The sequence below is a fragment of the Colletotrichum karsti genome, assembly GCF_011947395.1.
Source record: "Colletotrichum karsti strain CkLH20 chromosome Unknown Scaffold7, whole genome shotgun sequence".
Lineage (NCBI taxonomy): Eukaryota > Fungi > Ascomycota > Sordariomycetes > Glomerellales > Glomerellaceae > Colletotrichum > Colletotrichum karsti.
Window position 1 is genome coordinate 129,391 of NW_024065907.1, and position 25,019 is coordinate 154,409.

General features: G+C 55.2%; 5 protein-coding genes across 5 annotated transcripts; 2 read left to right on the forward strand and 3 right to left on the reverse strand.

Moving 5' to 3' along the window:
• Window positions 1-6,404: 6,404 nt before the first annotated feature.
• On the reverse strand, window positions 6,405-6,990 carry CkaCkLH20_02890 (uncharacterized protein; the record flags this gene model as incomplete). Its single annotated transcript, XM_038885609.1, has 3 exons — window positions 6,405-6,509; window positions 6,591-6,861; window positions 6,944-6,990. 3 exons carry the CDS (start codon window positions 6,988-6,990, stop codon window positions 6,405-6,407), a joined length of 423 nt encoding a protein of 140 aa, XP_038748808.1.
• A 499-nt stretch (window positions 6,991-7,489) lies between these two features.
• Window positions 7,490-8,596, forward strand: CkaCkLH20_02891 (pre-rRNA-processing protein IPI1; the record flags this gene model as incomplete). Its single annotated transcript, XM_038885610.1, has 2 exons — window positions 7,490-7,537; window positions 7,625-8,596. 2 exons carry the CDS (start codon window positions 7,490-7,492, stop codon window positions 8,594-8,596), a joined length of 1,020 nt encoding a protein of 339 aa, XP_038748809.1.
• Window positions 8,597-10,382: 1,786 nt separating this feature from the next.
• CkaCkLH20_02892 (DEAD/DEAH box helicase) lies at window positions 10,383-12,414 on the forward strand (the record flags this gene model as incomplete). Its single annotated transcript, XM_038885611.1, has 5 exons — window positions 10,383-10,675; window positions 10,727-10,920; window positions 10,973-11,410; window positions 11,463-11,954; window positions 12,005-12,414. 5 exons carry the CDS (start codon window positions 10,383-10,385, stop codon window positions 12,412-12,414), a joined length of 1,827 nt encoding a protein of 608 aa, XP_038748810.1.
• A 637-nt stretch (window positions 12,415-13,051) lies between these two features.
• On the reverse strand, window positions 13,052-15,006 carry CkaCkLH20_02893 (aldehyde dehydrogenase; the record flags this gene model as incomplete). The annotated part of the gene is made up of 3 exons (XM_038885612.1): window positions 13,052-14,638; window positions 14,700-14,862; window positions 14,945-15,006. 3 exons carry the CDS (start codon window positions 15,004-15,006, stop codon window positions 13,052-13,054), a joined length of 1,812 nt encoding a protein of 603 aa, XP_038748811.1.
• Window positions 15,007-16,059: 1,053 nt separating this feature from the next.
• On the reverse strand, window positions 16,060-20,720 carry CkaCkLH20_02894 (phospholipid-translocating p-type atpase domain-containing protein; the record flags this gene model as incomplete). Its single annotated transcript, XM_038885613.1, has 3 exons — window positions 16,060-17,002; window positions 17,055-20,230; window positions 20,292-20,720. 3 exons carry the CDS (start codon window positions 20,718-20,720, stop codon window positions 16,060-16,062), a joined length of 4,548 nt encoding a protein of 1,515 aa, XP_038748812.1.
• Window positions 20,721-25,019: the final 4,299 nt, after the last annotated feature.

Genomic DNA, 25,019 nt, shown 5'->3' on the forward strand with positions numbered 1-25,019 from the left:
CGGCTTATTTTTGCAACGGCTGAGAGAGGATGATCCAATTGGAGGAAAGTGAAGCAAGATGTATGGAATGCTTCCTGGAGGAGGGGAATCGGTTCCTTGTTGCTAATAGGTCGACCACGCTTGTCGCCAATATTGAGGTTGAATCAAAGTACGAAGTGGCTTGCTAGAGTACAAAACGAAGGAAAGAGTAAAGAAGAAAAAAGCTGAGAAGTGTTTGACAATGACAAAAGGGGTGCAAAGTGGGCAATTGGGAGACTTCAGCTGAGTGGTCACGCGGCAGAGGGGAACATGCAAGGGAGCAATGGGTAGAAGATCGTCAGAGCATCTCGCGTCGCATCTCGGACGAAGAAAAAATAGAAACCCGGTCACCGTCAACAGGCGAGCATCTCGGAAGAACGTCACGGCAAGGACGATTATCCGTCCAGTGGGCTCCAAAGGACGGTACTTGGTGTTATGAAGTGGGCAAGAAAAGAAAGGCAGGGCAATGGAAGTGGCCTGATGCAGCTCCGATTGATGTATTGGATGAGATGATGGCGGGGGAGTGACACGATGGAGGGGAATTGGCAGTGACGACGTCGTGTTGGACTCTCTGCAGCGGCTGCAGCAGCGAGCAGCAAGCAGCAAGCAAGCAGCAGGTCACTCGACGTCCAGGGCAGGTCCAGGGCCCATCCGTGTCCAGCCCGGTAAAGAGGGGCGAGCGCCGAGCAACACCACGGACGAGACCTGATGAAGCATCAGCATCAGCAGGCCAGGTGCAGCTCCAGCTCCTCCTGTCCAGGCCACGGCCCAGGGTGAGGTCTCCACGTTGCACGGAGGGCCCAGCCTTAGCTAAGGCAAACTCGCTCGCTAACGCCGACCGGGCCGGCCAGAAGACAGCCGCAGCCGCTGGTCTGGACGAAGGATGGAAGAGGACGTGGAGGGCGGGGTGAGCTGTAAGCTGGAGGGTGGGTGGTACTGAGATGCGCATATTGCCTGTGTGTAATGTGTAATAAAGCTGCGAAGTTGTGTAATGGAATGCAATGCACACTGCGTGCGTCTTCCCAGCACACTTGCTTCTATTCCGAGGACTTCCTCACGTCCAGACTGGACTTCGCCGGGACTTACGGTCATCGGAACATCGGAGCATCGGGACATGGAGCTTCTTCCACTTGCTCCAGCAAAATGCGCCCTTCAGGGACCTTGCCTGAGGGGTCCCGAGAGGAGCCACTTGGACCACTAAAAAGGTGGAAAATAGAACCACGCATGTGCGCGGGTGATCTGAAGATCGACTATGGGAAAAAAAATCCAAAGGGAAGCTCGGCAGGAAGCAAACAGAACTTGAATAATAATAATAGCAAAGTGAAAAAGGCACTTACAGGAAACTTGGTTGGCGACTCCGCACCGGCCCCCCTCCGTGCAGAGCTGGCCGGTGACGACGTCGTCGATGTCGCGGGCGTTCGGCTTCGACTGCGGCCCAGCAGCCCGCCAAAGAAGTCCCGTTTGGACGATTTGCGCTCCCGTTCGCCCGTCCCCGTTCCCGATCCTGTTTCCGTTCCTCTTCTTGATCCTGCGAATGATCCTGGACCGCCGATGCCCATGCCCGCACCCGCTTCTCTGCCGTCCGCCTTCCGTGGACTCGTCTGCGGCGACACGCTCAGCGGTTGCTGCTCATGTTGTTTGGACCCCCGTCTGAGGAGGGATAGTGACGGCATCTTCTTCTCGTCTTAGTCGTCTCAGTCGTCTCAGTCTCTGATTGGGGATGGGTGTTGCCGCCGTGTTCGTCTCATTCGTGTCGAAATTTCCTCCGAATTTCCCAACTCTGTCCTTCTTCTAAACCCGTATTCCTTGCGTTTCCACCTATGCTGGAACCCAAATCAAGTCTTGCTTTCTCGTCGTCCGGTTTTTGTGTGTGTCGCTCTTCGCTGGCTTGCTTGGGGTTGGCTGATGAGGGGCCGACGTCTTATCTCCGATGTGTGAGGCGGGCACGACTCCAACTCTTGTTTTCCTGCAGGGTGACCTTGGAGATGTAACGGAGGGGGAACCGACGCCGGATATTGTCCAACGGCTGCAGAGAGGCGCAGAACGAATGATGTTGATGGTGGGGGGACGGGAAATCGGGAGAAGGGTAACTCGTGATGGAGGGGGGTGGTAGGTGAAGAGAGGAGGAAGACGACTGGAAAGAGAGAGAGAGAGAGAGAAGGAGGAAGCAAGGCGAGGGGACGTTAAAACAAGAAATGCGAATCAAGTGAGAGCGAGAGACAGATAGATAGTCACTGAGCACACACACACACACACAAGCACACATGCACAGAGGCAGGCCGATGGCTGCCAAGGCAGGGGCCACAGGTTCCTGTTCTGTTATCGTACACGTCCTCTCTCTCTCTGTTCTTCGAGCCTTCACTCTTTTGGGCAGCATCTACTTGCTGCTGGTGGCCTGGCTGGGCTGAGCTGGGCCTGGATTGCCCATTTTCCGTGAAGCAGCGCCTCCTCTGACTGGATGGCGACAGAACGGGACAGGATAACACAGGCTCTGGATAGGACAGCACGCGCAGGCGACATGGACATGTCCACTTTGTTGGTGTACCCCTCGTCCTGGGCCGCCGCAGGCGCATGTGCAGGCAACATGGGTGTTGTCGACGGTCCGCCGGTCCTGTCACGCAGCTACGAGAGTCCTTGAATTATTATTCACGTATCTGAATATAGCATCCCGGAACCGGGGGGTAGGAGGAACATCAGCGCCAGCCAGCGGGGACGACGTCGACGATGATGGTGGTGGTGATGGTGGAGGGACGTCGAGAAACTGGGGACGGGGGCTGTTGGGATGGAAAGGCCCAGGGCTGAAGGCGAGGTCCAGGACCGGGACAGGCGACGGAGCCCGGCAGTCTCAGATCCAAGATTGTACCGATTCAAACGGGAAAGGCTCATGTTTGCAAGGGTTTTCCAAGGAACAGTCAAGACGGCAGAGGGCGGACGGGGGGAGGCGAGGCGAGGTTCAGGAAAGAAAAAAGGCCTAGAAAGAAATCATAGGGAGAGAAAAAAATCAAAACGCAAAGCAAAACAAAACCATCAGGAGCTGTTCGTCATCTCCCCATGCTAACAGCAATCGGGGGAGGCGTGTGTGTGTGTGTGTGTCCATGTGTGTATGCTGTGGGCGTCCCGAAATCTTGCAGGCATGGCATGGACATCCCTCCTTCGTCCTTTACAGTCAGTCATTCGCCTCTGTGATTTCATCGTACAGATAGATACCTTTAACCTACGCAGTACCTTACCTCAAATCATTTCTGCTGCAGAAGGAATAGACCCTAGTAGCACCATGTTCCCTGTCCCGCCTTGCGTCCTGCTACCTTTTGCCGTAGGAAGCTAAGCTGTTACCTAGTCTTTAGCATGGAAGGCGACACAAGAAAGCGACGGTGCCATGGCACGGGCTGTCACTTGTGATTTGCAGGCCTACCCATCGCTCATCGCTCATTTCGCGGTACGGCAAATCTGTAGCACAAGCAAGCTGAGAGGGGTGAGGGAGAGAGAGAGAGAGAGAGCTTCAGTGCCGACCCCTACAACGATGTCAGACTTCAGACTGCATGATAGCGCGCTGCGTCCTGCCGTGCCGCCTCGCATCCATCCCGGAGACTGGGATGCCATACCGGCGTCAGGATATAGACACGCACACGCACGATACGCAAACACCGAGACCAGAGACATCATCAAACTGACAGGTACGTATGGATAGACAGTCAGCAAGACAAGACAACGGACGGGAGACACAGACGTCCAGGGCACCGAGGTCGACGTCGAGTGGGTAGGGGATCCATGACCACGGCCGCAAACCAAACCCCGTCTTCGTATCCCCCGGCCGCTTGACAATCGTGGATCTTTTCGCCTTCTGAAGATGGGGCAGGAGAGGAAGAAGAGAGAAGAAGGATTTGTCGAAGCAACGGATACCAAAGCTGAACAAGATATCCTGCCTGCGAGTTGATGTGCCTTGGACGAGACAAGCACATGTGAACATGCCACGACCGGGGTGGTTTTGGGAGATCTCTGATTAGGTGGTTTCGGGATCCGCAGCGTCGCTCTCCACTTGTGAAGGAGATGGTCTGGTGAGTCCGGGCAAGTTTCTCTCTGCGGCACTCCCTCGATTGAATGAATGAATGGCGCGCCGGACGGGGACTCTGCGCGCGAAGAGCTGGCTCTTCCGGCCTTGATTCAAAGTCTCAATCGTTGGCAGGTTGGATGGGCAGGTCGATCCTCAAATTTGGAATACGGCTGTGCAGAAAAGGGAAAAAGCAAAAAAAAAAAAACACCATCACTATCATGCTACAGATACAAGCTCGGCGAGGCTTGGAAACCCTGGTAATACTTCGCAGTTCGGCATGTCGCTGGGCGAGGAAATTGGCATCGTCTGCGCTGCGGCCTTGCAGAATTAAACAGAACGCCACCGTCGTCAGGAACCTCTCCCTCTCATTACATGTCTTGTCGGCCCGTCGCACATCATCTTCGAAGCGTGCCGTGTGCCACCAGCAGGTAGGTAACGCCGAGATAGAAGGAAGAGAGACTACGGGTGTGGCTTGACCTTATTTGTCCCATGCTTCAGATTTGCGAAACGAGGAGCAGCAGCAGCGGGCCCTTTCTTCCTCCCTTTCCTTCTCGAACATTTTCAAACATTCGATATGGGGTAGAGAACCCTGTTTGCCCGTGTTCGGAGGGGGGATCACCCTCCCCTTTTTTGTGCGTGTACGTCTATCTGGAACTATTTCAAGACTTTTGAAACGTCGACAACGGGTGTCCTTCACCAGCACGAGGCAAGGCTTTCTTTCTTGTCTGGCCTCTCTCTGCTTTTCTTTTTTTTTCTTCCTCCTCAGCCACGAAGATCATGGACCCCTAGCTTCAGCTTCAGAGAGAGGTATCCGCAAAAAGAAGGAGCATGGGGCAGCCGTGGGCCCCGATCTGCCTCGACATGAGACGACAAAGTGGCATGGGGGTGAGGACGTCACCGCTGCCGCCGCCGGGAGCTTCTCTCCAGTCTTCTCGAACGTCGTCGTCTCATAATGTTGGGACGCGGGTTGAGAGACGAGAAAAGGGGGCTGAAATGAGCATCTGCAAGTTTGCATATGCAGATACGCGACGCCAGGACGCGTCTTTCGCACGCCTTGTCAGCCTAGCAATCCTCATTACGACGTTGAAAATCCAACAGAGTTCAATAACAAGTCAGGTCCCCTTCAAAAGGGAAGGTTACACCGCAAGGGACCCTTCCAATGGGTACCCTACCCCAGGTGAGGTAGGAACCAAAATAAACTCACATGGAAGCGGACCATGAACGCACAAAGAGGCTACTCTTCTAGGGGCAGAAAAAAAAAGAGTTTTCAAGACACAATCTCTCTTTACGAACAAACGATACAGCAACTTTACACGACCGACGGAGGTCCCGGCAAGAGCCTCGCCAACACCTCTGCTAGAATACCATGAAACGAAAGGAGGTCCGAAAATGCCAAACGACTCCCTTTGGCAATGCAATACCTACACGCCCCCGACAAGTCCGAGTCCACCTTATTTTTCCTAATGTTCCATGTGTCGAAAGATTTGCGAGGCGAGGTTACAAAACTTCGACTGCCGACTGGTCGGACACCCAGGCCCTCAGAGGCGTGAAGCACCTTTAATTTAATCCTGGGACTTGGTTTAAGACTTCCAAGCTAAAACCAGGGGGGAGGTGGCTTGGTACAACCCACTTCCCGTCGGCGGGCTGCTCATCAAATCGAGCCACGTTTTTGAGGTGCTAGAACATAGGTGGCGTTCAGTGAAGATATCATCTGCCAAGTATCGAGCTGCAGGCAAGGGACGCATCAAATTTTGACGGATGGTTCGCGTCGAAGCAAAGAACAGCCCAGGATGTCTCGGGATAAGAACGTGTGCCATTTTTCGTTTACACTCTGAGCCCGGCTCACACGGCCTCGCCTTTTGACTTTGGACTCTTTCTATTTTATCTCATATCCATGCCGCTGCCGAGCGACACGAAAAACCTAAGCTAGGGAGGCAAGCGGCCCGTCGTCATACGGAAGCATCAGCCGCCGCGGGCACCGGCTTCGTTCCCGGGATGCAATGCCAATGCCAAGGTCATGGGAATGTGTAATTTCAGGGTATCATTCATTCGTTCGCGCCGCCTCGTCCGTCCGTCCGCCTCGCCGCTCTACACCAATCTTGTGTGTGAAGCTCGAGCGCGGAAATTACGGCAGTAGTCTCCCTCTCCCCTTTTTTGCCACGTAGGCGTCTTGGAAATGCCCTCAATTTCGTCCCCGTTGAGCCAATGGATCGGCTGTCCGCTAGCTGATGCGCGCGTATGCGAGAAGCACGGTCTGCTCGTCCTGGGCAAAGAGAAATAAGGGGTTTCATGGAACACCCAACACACGTCGTTCGTGATCCTGTGATGGAGCTCTTCAGGCGGGCGGTGTGTCGTGGACCACGATGAGGAGGTACTTCGGATCCGGCACGATGACCAGCTCCTGCTTCTTCGTCCGTAGCCTCAACAGCTTCAGCTCGTCCTGTTCTCACACGTCAGCCAACACTGCCCTGATTCTCGCAGCAGCCAGTCTTCCCACGCCCGCGCATCGTCCCGTACGTACCTCTGTGTCCAGGTCCAACACCAGCGTGCCCGACGCATTCACCCAGTTCCACACCTTCGCCGCGAAGTCCTCGAGGCCCTGCGGCTGCTCGCTGCCCTCGCCGCCCTCGCCGTTCTGCTGCTGTTCCGCGGCCGCGCCCTCGCCCGAGAAGGACCCGGAGCTCGGCAGCGCCGAGGCGTTGAAGGACAGCTGTCCCGTCGTGCGGAGGATGGCGCCGGTGGCTCGGTCGAGGATGACGACGGCCTTGACGCCGGGTTTCTTGGAGAGTCGGCTGAGGGTCTCGTCGAGCGCGTCTGGTCCGTTGGTCTTTTGCGTCGGGCGCGCGCGCGCGCCTTACTGTCAGCTATGACGACATCGGTAGAGGGGTCTCGAGGTCGCTCACGGGTACGGGGTCGGCCATTTTTTTGGTTTGGCTGTTGTGAGGTAACGAAAGAGGGGTTCGTCAGGTACGTCAGGTGGGATGTAGGATGTAGGGTGTGGGAGGGAGCACTCGTGAATTGGCGAATGAAGTCGGAAACGGAGTGTGTGACTCGTTGTATCGTGTCGGTTCCGTAGAGCTCGGGTGTTTGGTCCGTAAGGCTGGCCGGATCAGCTCAAGCTCGGTCGGTGCGCTGTTGACCGCTGCTGGGATTCACTGTCCGGGTAACAGAGTCAACAACGTTGTGGGGCCGCCGACACCTCACCAAATTCTGCCGTTTCTGACCGCTAAAATTTTCTGGCTACCGTCTGGCAGGGGTCTCATGGCTGTGACATGCTGCTCTCTCATGTGAAGAAAAATCAGAGTAAATTACACAAAAGCTTTCTGGGCGACGGACTATTCGAGAGTCAACCATTTCTTTACTACGTCGTTGCTTATATTATACCGTATCTCAATAAATCAACCCTACATAACCGTCATCATGGGTTCCAGTACGAGGAAGAAGAATCAAAAGGCCAAGGACTTTGCGGTATGAGACAACTCGAATGAGATGAGAATGAACCGCACCGGAGACTTCTCATCATGTTTCCGAATCCATGCTAATAATTCGAGATAGAAACCAAAGCTCAAGGTCGGAAAGGCCAAGGCCAAGCCTGCCAACTTTACAGACACCAGCTTCAAGGCCAAGTCCATTGTCATGGGCGTGCAGTCCCTCGCAGAAGAAGCCCCTGACGTCGCAACACAATTCAAGCACCACCTCTCCCTCGCCTCCACGTCGAGATCAGAAAAACAGCGCAAAGAAGCCCTGGCCCACCTCACCTCCCAGCTCGCCGCCGACAACAACCCCGTCGGCACCGCGACGATCCTCGGCAAACTCCTCCCCCTCATCTCCGACGCCAACGGGCCCGTCCGCGGCCAGCTCCTCAAGCTCTTCCGCACCCTCCCGGAAACCGAAGTACGGCACCACGCCGAGCGGTGCATCATGTACATCCGCGCCGGCATGACGCACCTCTCCTCCGAGATCAGCAACGACTCGCTCTCCGTGCTCGAGTGGCTCCTCGACGTCGCCGAGGACGAGACCGTCGGCTGCCCCGGCGGCTGGGTCAAGACGCTGAACAGCTTCTGCGCGCTGATGGGGTGGTCCGTCAAGTCGAGCACGGGATGGACCAGCGCGCCCAAGACGGGGCTGAGGCCCAAGGACGCGCAGGCGCACGCGAGGCAGGTCGGCGTGCTGGCGCGGTTCCTGAAGGCCGGGCTGAAGCCGGAGGTGGCGGCGCCGAGCAACCCGAACGCCGGCTACGACAACATGTATCGCATCCCGCGAGCGCCGAACCCGTTTGCGTATCTCAACCTGTTCGGGACGAGGCGGGACGAGGACGCGGAGATGTACAACGACCGCGAGTCCCGGCAGCGCGTTTTCCACAAGAGGTTTTTGGAGTCGTTCAACCGGGGCATCGAGCAGGCGAAGAAGGAGGGCGGCGCTACTGGACGGTCTGCGGTCGCGCTGGAACAGGCTTTGAAGGAGGGGATGGATGGGTACGAGCCGACTTCTGCTGTTGATTCTCAGGACCTCCTCGACCTGTGGTGAAGGACGTCGCGATTATCAGAAGATGAATATGAACGATGCTTACGGTGTGGTTCCCATCGTCTGAAACGACGACGTACCCTTCACCGCACAGCGATCCAGCAAGCCTCGGCGCCGCCCAATATGGGAGGACTGAGAGGGACAACTTGGAACATGCTGGGCATAGGGCTTGCTTTCTTGACCAGTGCCCGAAGCTCAGTTTGCTTCGTAGTTGGATGCGATGTCCCTACCTACTTCGAGACATTATGTCAGACTTTCGCATGTTCAACTGGCTAAGATGTAGGGAAGGGTGCTTAAGGCATACGCAATAGCTCAGAGAAATGCCGGCAAACGGCGCGCGTTTGATAGATGTAGACGAACACATCAATGATACCCCCTCGCTAGCGAGGCTATTTTTTCTTTGGATATCTGTTGGTCTGGTTTACTTTGTCTACCATGATGCAGCCTTCCTACTGTGTCTCTGAATATTTTGCTGTCAAACAGAACCTAACATGTCTTTCTCCTGCAGAGACCCTGAGGCATGGACGGCGGGACACATTATGCAGCAAGGCTTCACCGAACTTTTCCAGAAAATCGTCCTGATAATCAGACCTCCCAGAAAACATCAGCGATCTCGTCCTCTCGATGAGTGCTTTCCAGATTCATATTAAAGCTCCCTAAGTTGCAATACTTTGGTCATTAAACAACAAAAGTGCCTGCTGCTGATAACAGCAAATATCTTAGGGTGAGCAGTCAAGTCTTAGTCCCACGATCTCTTCGTTGCCTGGGAAGCAGCCGTCAACCTTAGCCCTTGCCCTCTCGTCCACCAGAGGTGCTTTTTTCAGTCCTTTCCTGCCCGACTACAATTGCTTCCCCTTCTCCTTCCCTTATTTCTCAGGAACTTCCTGCCTCGAGCCAATCGACCCAAGGACCCTCGGGCCACCTCCCACACGTACTTATTTCTCTCCCACACTCCCAGACCCAAACCTCTTCTTCTTCTTCTTCTTCCTTCCAAATCACAGCCTTTCGAGACGGGAGGTTACTGCATCAGGAGATCTTGGTCTTCACACTTCGTCGAGTCATCACGAGAGGTAAGTTATCCCTTCCTTTATCACCATCACCATCACCATCACCATCATCGTCGCCATACCACCTTCCACGTCCGAAGCCGAAATCTCTTCAGGTTGCTGTCGCGCCGCTTCGCCTCGAGATCTTCGATTCGTGCCCTGGGTAAACAACCTCCATCTCTGCTCACGACGGACTCTCCTTCCTGTTTTCGACCATCCCTTCCGCGCCTTTCCTCCGGAAGCCACACGCACAGTTCTGCCGCGTCGCTTTCCCTCTGATTCCCCTTCCGTTCGGGTTATTTTCACTTTTGGACTGCACGCCTCGAAAACAAGAGCCTCTACAGATCACGTGAGGTTTCTTCTTGTTTCCATCTGGTCACTTCCTCAGTCCTGCTCTTCCTTCCCTTCTTTCCTCCCAAAACCAGACTGACCGGTTTTTCTCTCCGATCTTTTTCACACTCGAGAATCCCTCCCCCTTCTTCCATCACAACTTCCCTTCCAAATACCTTCATCATCCGGGTCTCGCTTGCCTGACCACCTCGACTGACCAACGCTACTTCTTCAAGCTTCAAGATTTCGCATAGTCTTGACGTTCTTCAGATCAGACATCTCTATCTCTGCCAGAACAGTTCTCTCTGCGCTTGATAGACCTCGTTGGTTTTGCCAAACATCTCTGGTAAGAACATTCGCAGCAGCCTGTCTTTTCCTTCGCTCCTAACACTTTGTCCAGCTCATCATTCACGATGGCTTTCGACAACGTTTCCGAGATGCAGGCCGCTCTGCCTTCCTCGGACAGTGGCCAGAAGGCTATTCCTGTCGACGTCAACGGCGAGGAGTGGTCGAAGCCGCTCGATTACAACTACGATGAGCTCGCTCAGCAGGGCCCCATCGAGTCTACTAACTGGGAGGGCAACGCCGCCATCTACGAGTGGGACGATGAGTATGGCGAAGTTGGTCCTAAGCACGAGGAGCTTGAGTTCATGCTCTTCGGTGACCCCAAGGACCGTCGCGACCACACTGGCCTGGACTTCACGGCGTAAGTTGACCCCTTCACACATTATTTGCGACCTTAACCTGACAGTCACAGCATCTCTGAGGTCAAAGTCACTCAGCAGGGCGACATCCACGTCAAGCACATCGACTCTTACAAGGATGCCGGTCTTCATCCTGTTATGCGTGAGAACATCGAGCTGGCTGGGTACGATGCCCCCACTCCGATCCAGAAGTACACCATTCCCGCCATTCACATGGGGCTTGATGTTGTTGCTGTTGCGCAGACTGGTAAGTCAACTTCCCAGACAATCCATCCCAGGCTAACCAGAGCTCTTTCTAGGATCTGGCAAGACCGCTGCCTATTTGATTCCCATCCTGAACAAGCTCATGGGAAAGGCGAAGAAGTTGGCGGCTCCCCGTCCCAACCCTTCCAAGGTCCAGCTTGGTGAGCAGTCAGTCCGTGCAGAGCCTCTGGTTGTTGTCGTTTGCCCCACCCGTGAGCTGGCCATCCAGATCTTCAACGAGGCTCGCAAGTTCTGCTACCGAACCATGCTTCGCCCTTGTGTCGCTTACGGCGGTGGACCTATTCGCGACCAGATTCAGCAGCTCGGAAAGGGCTGTGACATTCTTATCGCGTCTCCTGGTCGTCTCTGCGACTTCATCCAGCGCCCGGATGTTCTTTCTCTCAAGCGTCTGCGCTACATGGTCTTCGACGAGGCCGACGAGATGCTTCACGACGACTGGCGTGAGGAGTTCGACGTCATCATGACCGGTGGTGGTAAGTTCCATGTTTCTATTCTCGTCGCGATGCATCTCTGACATCTCCCCAGAGCAGCAAGAAGGCAACATCAAGTACATGCTCTTCTCCGCGACCTTCCCCAAGGCGCTTCGTGATCTTGCCAAGGAGCACCTGGCTCTGTCCAGTGTTCGTATCAATGTCGGTCGCATTGGCAGCACCCACACGAACATCCTCCAGCGCGTCTTCGAGGTTGCGCCCTTCGACAAGAAGAGCATGCTCAAGGAGCAGATCAACTCCCTCGCTGCTTGCCGTACCATCATCTTCGTGAACAGCAAGCGCACTGCTGATGAGTTGGATGACTTCCTCTTCAACATGGGCTTTCCCTGCACCTCTATGCACAGCGACCGCACTCAGCTGGAGCGTGAGGCTTCCATGCGCGCTTTCCGTGCCGGCAAGGCCCCTATCCTCATCGCCACTGGCATCAGCGCCCGCGGCATTGACGTGAAGAACGTGAAGCACGTCATCAACTACGACCTGCCCAGCATGGACCACGGCGGCATTGAGGAGTACACTCACCGCATCGGTAGGATCATCTCGTCTAATATTTCTGTTCCCTACTGACATTGTTTTCAGGTCGCACCGGTCGCATGGGCCAGCGTGGTGTCGCGACGTCTTTCTACACTGAGCGTGATGAGCCCATCGCCAGTGTCCTGGTTCGCACGCTGATGGAGACTAAGCAGGAGGTTCCCGAGTTCCTCCAGCCCTTCATGCCCACTGGCAAGGGCTTGGAGAATCTCAAGTTTGAGACCGAGTCGGATTTTGACCCTGAGGAGGCCGGCATTGCCCACTTGGGCGGCATGGGCGGCGGTGAGGACTGGGGCGGTGACGGAGGCGATGGTGGCGACGGTGGTGACGCTGGAGGCTGGGGCGCTCCTTCTGGCGACGACGCTGGCAACAACGCTGGCAACGACACCAATGAGCCTGTACAGGCCACCAACTGGGGCAACACTGGCGGCGGCGGCGGCGGTGGTGATGCATGGTAATTGGATGGTTGCATTTCTCTCCTTTCATCATCGAGGTTGGTTCTGCCTTGGGGCTGAGAAGATTTGAGAATACTTGATGCAAGTTGCCGTAGACTATTCGGAATGCTTTGGTGGATTTCGAAATGCCGAAAGGAATAGGTTCTGCGTCAATTTAATGGTAATTCTCTGACTGTACCGATCGACGGCTTCGTGATGTGTTCGATCTTTACAGTTGTGTCATGGTGAGAGAACTTGTATAACAAGGAACGATTCGCGATGTCGCCCTACGGATTTGAGAATATCTTGGGGCAACTCGAGCGGTAAGCATCTTGGTCTGCTGGAAGATGTTGTCCGGCCGATGCTGTGCCATCAAAGTCGAATTCCTCGCTCCAAGCAAAGCTCGTGGACTTCAAAAAGTGCGTCGAGCGGTCACCCTCGTCGACTTTTCGGGCCAAGTGGTGAGTTACAGATTGAGCAATGACAGACATCATCCAGAAGAGCCACACACGACGAAGAGAAACATACTGACTGAAATCGGAAAAAGAAAAGGCTTTTGATTACCAGGTATCTATGCTGAACTCCGGCTATTCCTTTGGTATTAAAGTTTATACGTGCAAAGTCTTCCCCCCTGGTTTTGATCTATAATACTTGTATGACTTCAGGCGTTCTTCATAATATCGAAAAGGCCCTTGATTTTGCCGCCGACTCCGAGACCGTATCCAACGCCGACGACGCCCCTCGTGAACCTCCAGCTCCGCTCCTGGTCGGGGACGGGATACTTGACAGGGGGTGGGATTGCGGTACGGACGCCGGCCCAGCCGAGACGATCAGCGCAGATGCTCTTTGCGTTGCAGAGGCCCCTGAGGCCCTCCTCGCCGGCGAACCGTCCGTAGCCTGAACCGCCGACACCACCGAAGGGGAGCTGGACTGCGTAGGTCGCGCCGAAGTCGTTGACGGCAACCATGCCGGTCTTCAGGCCGTCGACGACAGCGTGCAGGACGGGGTCATTATCCCCGCCAAAGACGGAAGCGCCGAGGCCGAAATCTGGGGCATTGGCGACGGAGAGAACAGAGTCTGCGTCGGGGCCGGGGGCGCGCATGATGGTCATGACGGGACCGAAGCACTCCTCCTTGGCAATTTCCATGTCCGGGGTGACGTCGACCAGAAGTGTTGGGGTGAAGTAGTGGCCCTTGGGATGTTCTGGGTGGATGTGTCGGCTGCCGCCGGCGAGTAGGCGGGCGCCCTGCTTGACGGCCTTGTCGACCAGGGATTCCAGACGGTCGAAGGAGGCGTCGGAGATCATGGCACCGACGTCGGCCTTGGGACCAAGGCGGAGGGCTTGGACTTTGGGAGCGAGTATAGCGACGAGCTCTCTGTAGAGCTTCGGGGTTGCGATGATGCGTTCAATACCGATGCAGTTCTGTCCCGAGGCTTGGAAGGTTCCACGCATGAGGATCTCAACGATGCGCTTCAGGTCCTTGGCAGCAGAATCGAGAAGAATAGACGGATCTTTACCGCCGAGCTCTGCTATCATGGGCGTGAGCGTCTTCGCGGCTGCAGCCGCAACCTTGAGGCACACAGGACGGGAGCCGATGAAGGTGATATGCGAGATCCTGGGGTGGGACGTAATGTGATCCGCGATGTTGGGCCAGCAAACGACCGACTGGATCAAAGCGGGGTCATGTCCATGGGCAATAAGCGCACCTCTCGCAATGCTGGTAAAGTACTGAGAGCTCCAAGCAGTCTGCTCGGAGACCTTGACAATCACACCGTTGCCAGCAAAGATGCTCGAGATGATGGGCCCGATGAGGTTATGGAACGGGTAGTTCCAGCTGACAAGTGCGCCGACGACACCGAGCGGCTCGTACCGTACCTCGTTGCGCTTATATGCCATCAGCAAGTTCGTGGGTCTCCGCTCAGGCGTGAGAGCCTTCTCGCCGTGCTTCAGGGTCCATGTGAGCTTCTCAACGGTGACTAGGATCTCACCCAGCTGAGCGTCGACCATGGTCTTCCCGGAGTCGAGGCAGGCGGCGCGACAGATCGCTTCCTGGTTATCGAGGACGTGCTTGAGCATGGATCGCAGCACTTGGCGGCGCTCGCGGAAAGATGTATGCTTCCATTTGGCCTGGGCTGCGTGGGCGGCGTTGACGGCTCGGTCGATCGAGGCGGGCGTGGAGGGGTTGACGAACGCAAGAAACTGGCCCGTGGCAGGGGCGTAGCATTGGATTGCGGTTGTGCTGGCGACCTATACATCCCAAAGCTGTCAGCTGTGGTCAAGTCAGAGCAGGCTCTTATAGTGGTCGTACCTTCACCTTGGTCTCCTCGACGATGGAGTATTTCTCGGGGATCCTGGGCGGCGGGACGGTGTAGGCTATGGCCTTGTCTTCGTTCGAGGATCGAGTCAGGAGCAGTAACCATATGCTAAAGGCGATTGCGACCGCGGCGACAGCATATTGGGGGAAACCGGACCTGCGAGAGACGTTTTGAGTCAGCGCAGAGTTCTCGAGTAGGAAGAAGTGGCGCCATTCGGCGGACACTAGCAATAACGTACGGGATGGCGTCGATGTACGAGTTGAGCCTCTCGGCGACATCGTCCCAAAGTTGGGCGTCCATGCTGGCTTCGGCGTCGGCTCAATCGGTTGTTGTAGCGAGCGTCAACAGAAAGATCGTGATGGCAGCTTGAGTTGGTGGTGTTGAGGTTGGTCGCGTGTAGTTCGCACCACAAAAGTTGCTGTGCAAGCAAACCCCGAGAACGCCGTGTCGGATGTTCCTGGCCAGAAATCAGCAGAGCTCGGGGGAGCTTACCCCGGTCCAGGGCCCCCACTACAACGGAATTGAATTGGCAGGGGCCATGGTTTGTCACTGCAGGGATATCACATCAAGGCAACGATCGTACCTGCGTGCTTGTGCGGGGAAGGAACCATCTTCGTAAGGTATCTTGCCTCGAAGGGTTTGGCGAAACGAAAGACTTGCCCCCAACCAAGTTACTGGAGCACATCAACATCATCCTTGCTGGGTCTACGAATGATTCACATTTCACTTGGAACTAATGGTACTTTGTAGATATCCTGTTTTGGCGGTTCAAACAGCAGTTGGCTTCTGTCTCTCTCCTACTCATCTCCAAGCTATCACCTGATTATGCGTTTTCGCTCCTTTTTCCCCTCCTTCTGTTTGCGTGCGTATGTACAAAAAGGCGTCGACTGCTATGAGCTGCGCGCCGTCACTTTCTTTGGCCCGCCCAGACAGAACGCCCTGGGGCCGGCCTAAGGAGAGATTCCAGCACCTTCAAATGGACTGGTTCCTGGCGCCCCCTCTCAAATCTAGGATGCACACCAAACTCGTACAAAAAAATGCCATCCGAGTCTTCCTTTCCTTTCCCCCTCCTTTGAACGCCGTCGCAATAGGAAACACCTATACGATGAAAAGAAAACAAAAAGTTCGATGAAAGAAATCGCAAGACGAATGGGAAAGCAGAGGCCGGGTGTGGGTGAAAGCATCGGGTGTCGCTGGTACGCGAGGGTGGGAACGTCGTAGATCGCTCATGCAGATCGTGATGCATCGGGGGATATCAACAAAACAGCAAAGAAACAAGACCCTGGCGAAAGGGCATGATGGATATAGTACAAGGAGAGCCGGCTCGGTTCGGTCGGGGAGGTCGACGGTTGTCTAAATGTTGTTGCTCTTGGTCAACGACAAGCCTCTTAGCCGTCGCGGATGGAAACGGTCGCTGTATGACTGGCTGGACTCGATGCGAGACAGACGAGCGGCCGACGTGAAGTCGCTGCTTGCCTCGAAACTGGCCCGGGTGCGATCCATCGATGCTCGCATTCGGTCGTAGGACGGTCGGGCTCGGTCGTATGAGGGACGTGGTCGATCGAAGGAGGGACGCATCGGCGGCGTCATATCGAGGGACTGGGTTTGCATCATGTCCATTGAATGGCGATGGCCCGTATAGTTGGTTCCGTCGCTGCCGTTTTGGCTGCGCGGGTTGTGCGTCGTGTGTGTCGCAACTGAAGGTGGATAGATTGGCCTTCTGTCTTCATCCACACTGGCGTAGTGTATGTGCTTACCCTTGCGCGAGCTGACTGACGAGTTCGACGGTGTCTTGCTCGCCGCCTCTTCTCCAACAACCGTAGCGTCGTCGCCCTGTGTGAGGCGGGAAAACTTGCCCTGGCGTTCTTGCTCGCGGATAATATCCACGTCGTAAGGGAAGTAGACCTTCTGGATCGCCTTGATTGCGAATCGGGGGAACAGGCAGATGACCGGAACAATGAAGAAGACTGCCCAGAAAGACGCCTGGGCGTAGATCTGGGGGGCGGCTTGGTAGAAGAACACCGACGATTCCATGGACGTGTAGATACCAGTGACGATGAAAATCATCAGGTCACTGAGGACAACGATCAGAATCATAACCCAGTCCCAGCGGTATGTGTTCATGATGGTGTAGGCGTTGATCGTGATGACGGCGGGGTGTGCAATGTAGGCGCCGAGCCGAGTCCTGTCTTCGATGTTCAAGCCGTTCTTGGTGACGAAGCTGGTGCCTACGACCGTGAGGTATGGAATGTAAAAGACCATGACAGATTGGTAGACACCGTCAAGCATGTACAGCCTACAAGCCGGTTAGCAACGTAATCGAAAGCCGCTTCTGGGATCCAACTTACCAAAACTTGGTCTGCGTCCATTCCAGACGCTCAATGCCGCGGCGGTACAGCTGCGGGACTGCCAAAGAAACCTTGTCTGAAACGTCCTGATCCAACACACCCATAATGACGACCGGAACTGAGGTAAAAAGCAAGTTGAACAGCAGGATGTAGGTGTACTCGTAAATGTAGGTGACGTCGAAGTCGCAGTAAATCTGGTACCAGAAGATACCAAACACCCACACCACGTTTTTGTAGAAGAAGTTGGCAACAGTCTCTCCGAGACGGCGATATGACCATCGACCGTGAACGAGAACCAAACGCTGGAGGTATCGGAATTGGGCAATGGCGTAATCAGACGACATGACGGCTTGACGGCCCTCCTCACCAGCAATACCGACACCGACGTCTGCCTCTTGAATCATGGCGACGTCGTTGGCACCATCACCGATGGATAGCGTCATAACGTTGAGGCCGTGCTTCACCATGGCCACGACGGCGGCCTTCTGGGCTGGACTGACACGACAGCACAGGACTGATCTGCACTGCTTGCAAAGGAGCAGGAACTTCTGCTTCAAAGCATCGTGAAGCACCCACTTCAAGGTGAAACCGTCAATGACGAGGCCATGAGTTGCGTCAGGGGGTTCGTGGTTCTTCTTGGCCCTTGCCAGATCGTCATCGTCGCCCTTCATTCCGAAAGCCTCAAGGTGCTTGTCAAGCTCTTGCTCAAGTCTGCCGAGGAACTCGTGGTCCGGAATCTCGCCAGTCTCGTCCTCTTCAACTTTCAGGTGGATGAGCTCCATGTCGTTGTTCAGCAGGTTACAAGAGAAACCAATGTTGATGGCGGTCTCAACCTTGTCGCCCGTGAGAACCCAAAGCTTGATACCCGCATCTCCAAGCAAGGCAATGGTATCCGGGACACCGTCTTGCAATCTGTCTTCGATAGCGGTACCTCCGAGCAGGGTCAGTTCGCGTTCGAGCTGATCGGCAACTTCCTCCATCTTCTCCTCTCGGTTCTCCAAAGCAGAGGCTGCGGCGTTGTACTCCTTCTGCCAGTTGCGGTATTGATCTTCGGTGAGCTCGCGCTGCGCGATACACAGTGTTCGCAGACCCTCACGAGCGAACATTTCGAGGTGCTCCGCAGTAATCTTGCGAAGCTCTGATTGCTCTCCACGCTTGAGGCGTGAATAGATGATGCTGTCGGCGCCCTTGCAGATGAGCAGAATGCGATCATCAGGCATCCGAACAATGGCACTCATGCGTTTTCTGCTTGAGTTGAACTCGATGGTGTTCAAAATGGGGTAGTGACGGTCAACACCCATGACGTTGAGGTTGATTCCCTCGGAAGTGCTGCCAAGCACGGTGAAGCCCATGTCGCGAGCTGTGGCCACGAGAGCCGCCTCGTCGGGAGACTGGGCCTTGAAAATCATCTTCGGCGGCGAGCCTGGGACCTTTTCGGCGATGACGGTGTGACACAATGCGAGACAGAGCATGAAGTGCTCATTGGCGGCCTGTTGCTCCTCGCCCGAATCGCCTGCCAAGTCAGAAACGTAGTCGGGAGCGATGAAAGTGACGTCGTCTTCGTGCAAGTACGGGTTGTCGTGCAAGTTCCTGAGACCCTCAACGGCCCGAACTTTCGCGTCTGCGATCTCAGCTCTGGCTTCAGCAGCCTGCTTCTCAACATCTACACCCAATCGCTTTTGCATTCCTGCCTGAGCCTCGGTATAGGCCTCTCCGTACGGCTGTCCGTTGATGGTAGCCTTTTTGAACTCCATTACGTTCTGAGTGAGCGTGCCGGTTTTGTCGGAGAAGATGTATTCAATCTGGCCGACATCGTCGGAGATGTTCCACGATTTCGGGATGCATGGTTGGTCAAGTTTCTCGTAGTACATCTCGATATCGCTGTAGATAAAGATGGCCTGGAGTAGTCGCACGATTTCGAGTGTGATGTAGAGAGCGATGGGAATCAAGTTCTGGAAGACGATGATGGCGGCGAAGAAGGTGATGAAGCCTGACATGGCTGCGCTGCCACCAATGGACCCAAAGTCGAAGAAGAACAGGGACGCATCTGTCTTGGCCCACGCGGCACCGTTGATGATGGCCGACAAGAGACACAGAAGGAACAAAATTCCGAAGTTGCAGATGACGTTAAAGTTCATCTCTCGGGCGATCCTGGGGCGCTTACTAGGCGTAATACCCGAGTTGATCATGATCTTAGTGTCGTGTCCGGTGAACACGACAACGCCCAAAGCCCACTCCGTGTTTCTCAAGTTGCAGCCTCGGAGAAGCATGTTGTCAATCGTGATGGGCTCGGTCATGAGCTCGGGTTCAGGTTCACCATCAAAGCTCTGATGCCATCGGATGGCACCGTTGTACTTGTAAAGGTTGGGTTGCGGGGGCTCGCTCTCAATCCAGAATTGGGCCCGTTCACAATCCCTCGCGTGCTTGAGCGACTTGCCGCAGCGGAGGGCCTGTCGAACTTTGAGGTTGGTCTCACCATCGAGGTTTTTCGTCTCCACGTAACATGCTCCATCTGGGTCGGAAGTCGATAGAACGATAATGTCGGCAGGTAATTCGTCGTCGTTGTAAATGCGCACAAAATCACCGACTCTCAAGTCCTTCCAATGATCTTTGTGGAACCGAGCATCGCCGTTGGTCGGCAGGTTGCGGTTCAAAACGTCACCTTTGCGTTGCAGCATCTCCCTCGCCCGAGCGTGGTCCTCCTCTTTTGGCACCTCAAGGTTTTGTCGGGGTAAGGGAGAGGGGACTGGCGTCATCTGAATGTCCTCCCTGGCGGAAACGAACGAATCGCGGGCGGATCGAGGTGAGTTGTAGGAATCACGGGGTACGTGTGTTTCGATCGATGGTCGTGGCGCGTCAGCCGATGCTTGCGGAGATTTCCGTCTTGCCATCTCCTGCCTCGCCTTCTTGGACCAGATGCTCTCGATTGTATGCCAGATCATACCAAAGAAACGAGAGTTGGCCTTCTTGATGCGTCTCCATAGCGAAATGTTGTCCTCCTCGACATTGACGTTGTCCCATCCCCGCAGACGGTGGACGGGGGCGTTGTTGAGTTCGATATCGAGAGCGGTTCGGCGATAATCTTCAATGGCGTCCTTTATGGCCGTAACGGTGACGATGAAGATCAAAGGAACGGCACTCAAACCCGGATTTTCACCACCAAAGATGGGGAAGAACTACGTCGAGTTGGAAATTGGTTCAGCAAACATTGAGAGGGGAGTCTCGAATCCGACTTACCACCAGGACAACGAGAAAAAGGAAAAACACGTTGGCAATATTTTGGAATTGGAACCATAAGTTCTTGGGGACGAAGCTTAGCGGCGTGTACTTTGCGGTTCGGATCTTGTTCCTCGTGAAGTGCTGTTTCGGATGGCCCTCCTCGTCCTTGTACTCGTCGGGCAGGGGCAGGTTGAAGAAGAGTTTCCTGCCTCCATGGCCTTGGTCCTGTTCAGTTGCGGCGGTGTGGTCGGTTTGTAGCGAGTCGCCGCCCCCTGAACTCCGGCTCTTTTCGCTGTTCTTCTTCTTGTGTGTGGCGCGATTCATCAGGGACATCCTCTTCTTGCTGCTGCTCTTGATCGTCATTTTGCGAGTGGCCCATCTCGTCCGCAGGGTTGGATTCTCGGGATCGGGCGGCGGCGGTCCCGGCTCGTTGTTGGCAGGCGCCATCGTGGTCTCGACTTGTGCGGGCATTCAGCCCGATCAACCCGAGTTGTCCTCCAGGATGGCCTCGACCGGCCGCAACTAAGGTCCCGGATGGGGAGGGGACTCTCGAATGGCGTCGCAGTCCAGGGTCGGCGGAATGCAAGTCGAAAGTCGGATTAAAGACGGGTGAAGTTGTTTTCGAGACGGTGAGAGGGAAACGAGCGACCGTGGATGTTCAGCGTAACGTCGTCGTGGTTTTCGGTGCGTGGTTGGGTCGTGGTGTTGGTTGAAGAGAGCGTGGTTCGTGCGAGGGAGTAGCAGAATTGGAAGGGAGTGGTCGGAAGGGGGCAAGAATTATTTTGGCAGAAGGGGCCGGGAGGCGCTGTCGCGGTGTTTGATGACAGCGTTACCCAAAAACCCGCTGAGAGGGGGTGTGCTGGGTATCTTACTGGGTGCTTGGTGCTGGGTGCTGCGCTTGCTGCTGGGGGGGGGGGGTCATGTACCTCAGGTCAGGACCAAGTTCGCCCTTCTCAGTGCCTGGATGAAATCGTGCAGTGTGCAGCGGCTGGGCGGTGCTTTGGGAGGGGAGGAACTTAGGAAGGGGGTGAGGAGGGGGAGAAAGTTATTCAAGTCTGGATAAAGTACCAATTCATGTCATGTACCAAGGGACATCTCACGTCTTAAGGCACGGCGCAAGGGGGGGCGGCGGAGACGGGATGTGCGGTACGTAGCGGAGAGCTGACACCACCATAGCAGATGAGGTGAGGTACTGCGCAGTACTTCGGGAAACCGTGGCTGCGGAAGTATCTCGCCCTACCGTTGGTGGTGGGGGACTGTAGCAGAAACACCCTAACCAGGTACGGCCCTTGGATGCCGCAGAGTAGGTACCTTTTCTGCAGATTGGTTTTGCTGATGCTGATGCTTTTTCTCCTTCTCTTCCCCCAGTCTGTGAGGCTGTCTGTGATGTTCCACCGCGCACGTTGTCAATGGAACAGAGGAGAAGTCTTATGAGCAAGTGCGATTATAATTACTCCCGGAGAGACAGTGTTCGTAGGGAGGGTCAGTAATGATGGTGGAGGGAGGATGAAAAGGATGGAGAAAGGGAGGAACCAAGACCAAGAAGTCGGGCGAGTGAGAAGGGCGAGGCCGACAGCGACAGAAGAGGAGGAGGAACAGGATGGTGGATGGATGGAGTGCAGTCTGCAGTCTGCAGAGTACAGAGTAAGGTACAGAGTACGCTGCAAGAGAGAAGCAAAGACTGGGGACCAAGTGCAGCCGAAGCGCGTGCTCGTCGTGGCCGCAATGCCGTGTCGGCCGGGCGAGTCCCACCTCTTTCACACTTTTTCTTCTTTCTTTCTTCCTGCAGATGTAGCGTTGTAGATGCACCTCAAAAAAAGGCGTGACGGGATTGCTGGAAACGCGACGGCATATTGTGTTGGTAAGGTATTAGCATGGAAGTGAGGAGTTGTGATGGTGGTTGCAATAGCAGCAGCGTTCCTGCCTCTCCGGAAGGCAACATTTCCAGATGGGACGGAGGAAGATGGATCTGGCAGAAAAAAGTCTCAAAGTCTATGCATGTCACTCTCATCACCGAACGCATATCCACTCCTGCAAGAATGTCGCCGTGGATACATCGGAGCTACAAGGCAAATGTCAGAAGCGAGTGGCCGCCCGCCCGGATGGCCCGGGGACTAGTAAGACTCCACGTCCGACTTTTAGGGGGGAAGGAGGCATGCCGCACACTGAGATGGTGACTGCACTTGCACTGGCAGACAGTAGCGCCCAATCCATCCCTTTAGTTCCAACCAGATGATGCCCGCGAACGATTTGATCTCTTGCTTGACAATGACAAGCACGACGTGCCCGTCTTAAAACCATCGTCAACCCTGGCATTTGCCTGCAGCACCCGGGGCGCTAGCCCGGACTTACGGTCGCTGCGAACCTCCCATACCTCTCTAGCCTCTATCCTCTACCTCTAGCCTCTGTACGGACACTTGCGGTCAGAGGTGGATGCAGGAAGGATGATGACTGATGTTGACAATTGGTAATCAACTGTTACCTTACCATCCTCATTTTCGCTACCACGGCGACAGCAGCGCCAGAGGCATCTACGGAGCAGGGGCCTGTATCGTTTGCTCGTGTCCCTTGGCATCGATTATTGTATCCTCTTTTTTCGATATAATACCTTGATATACCATAGAGATTCCCATATCAAATGCGACCTACCCTTCTTCCCTAGACTCAGGGACAGATCCCTTACTTTTCAAAATGTCGCAGTCACTTGATAGATGACTTGTGCATGAGAAACAAGAAAAGCAAACTGGTCCAAGGCACAGATGCCGTGTTGTACATATCTCTAGGTAGGTACTGCGTAGGTAGGCAGGTACATGGGTACTTCGTCTCTGCACCCCAGTTGCCATTCCCATCCTCATTCCAAGTCCAGCCGCAACAGCCAATCAATGTTATCGAATCTCCGGCTTCTTCATCTCGCCGTAAGAAGCATCCTTGCCAATTACCTTCTTTTACCTACCTAGTACATACAGGCTACCCAAGAACCGAACTTCCAAGCTGCTTTGCGATTACTATCAAGTACCTACCTTCCTTCCTACAGCTCTGGTAGTAGGTTCCTGATGATGGTCGATGGCTCACCAGCATCAAGCAAAACACCAGACCAAACCAGCACTGAGCGGACCGTGGCCGTGGCCGTAGCCCCGAGCTTGCAATGCAAGGTCTTACTGCCAAACCAATGAGCACAGTCCGGCGCATCGTCAAGCAACACCCCAAGCCACCTGAGCACCGCAGGTAGGTAGACTGCCTACATGGAATCAAGCACTACCTACCTATATGTCAGCAACTCCTTCCTCACGCTGCCCCAATTCCAACAAGTGTTTGACCATCGCTCACCTCCCGTCAGCACTCTCACCTCTGCCTTCGGCCATCCTCCATCCTCCCGTCGCGGCAAGCTAATAGGGACGAATTGTCTCTCCAAGTACAGACTACTTCCTGCGAAGAGAAAATGACGAATGGCCACCAAAAACTTCACGCTAGTCCGCTGTTCCAGCCGATCCGGATCCGACATAACCCAATTCAAGTCGTCCCCAAAAATATCAATACTTGGACCTGGAGAGAACTGCATATCGCATGTCTCTACTAAGCGCAATCAAGCCGCACCTTCAAATCGCCTGCGTCCGAATCCGTCTGCACCACTGCCCTGCGTTTCCATGCGCCGGCTTCCGTGTCTGCACAGCACAACCATCGTCTACCATCCTTCTCCCTTTCCGGTCGCCGCTTGCACCGGTGCGTTGGCGGAAGAGCGGACGGGAGCGTGGGAAAGTTGAGTTGAGTTGAGGCACGGAGGGCACAAGAGCATGGATGGATGGATGGACGGATGGTTGCACCAGCACAGCCCAGCCACTGCTTACTGACCGACCCAACCGTGAGCTGGCCACACTACGGATACCGCCTACCGAGGGCAGATCTTGACGAGCTACGATGTCGCCGACTGGCCCTTTCGGACGGGGTCCAGTCTTCATTCTTCGTCGCAACCAGGTGAATCCCAGTCTCCAGGCGGCAACGTGAACCTCACGGCGAGCAAGAGGCCCGGGATCACCCAAACCCAACTGCTGCGTCACAGTACCGCCCACAGTCTGTCTCGTGCGTCGTGCTGCTGCGTGCTGCTGCTCTGAGGCTGAGCACTCGACCGTGTTATTACGGGAAGCAATCGTCGTCATCTCGTCCCGTCCCAACATGGTCCTCTTTAGGGGGGGAATGGGTTCCAGACGCAGACGCAGGCGCACACGCAGGCCCTCGCTGCTCGCCAAACATTGGAGAAGTTGCTGTTAAAATAACGACCCATACTTGGCCCCCCAGGACGAGAAATTGGCCAAGCATGTGTCAGCCGGGGGCATTTGCGAAAAGGTCCTCCCAGAGGGGCCCCCGAGTCTTGACTTGATGACTGGCGGAGCACGAAACCCGGCGCCATTTGATGAGCCACCGATGGCCGATGCCAGATGGCCAACTCCAGCCTCTCGCGACTTCTCGCTGTGGTATCCGCTCCGTTTCTTGAAATTCGATTGAACCCCAAATAGCAAGCGACAAGGCTCCATCCCGTTGGCCCTTGACGGTTCCAAGTCGGAGAGAGAACGGGTCTCAGGGTTGCATCGTACCCACGGCGCCCGGACGGATCGCGAATCTTTGCGCCTGTGGCACTAGGGCCTGTTAGGCATGCGGGATTGAGATGCGCGCTCGAGCAGGCCTGCTCCTTCACCTGAGCCAAGCTTTCTCTGGTCTTGCTTGTCAAGTTACAGAAACAATGCTCACGGC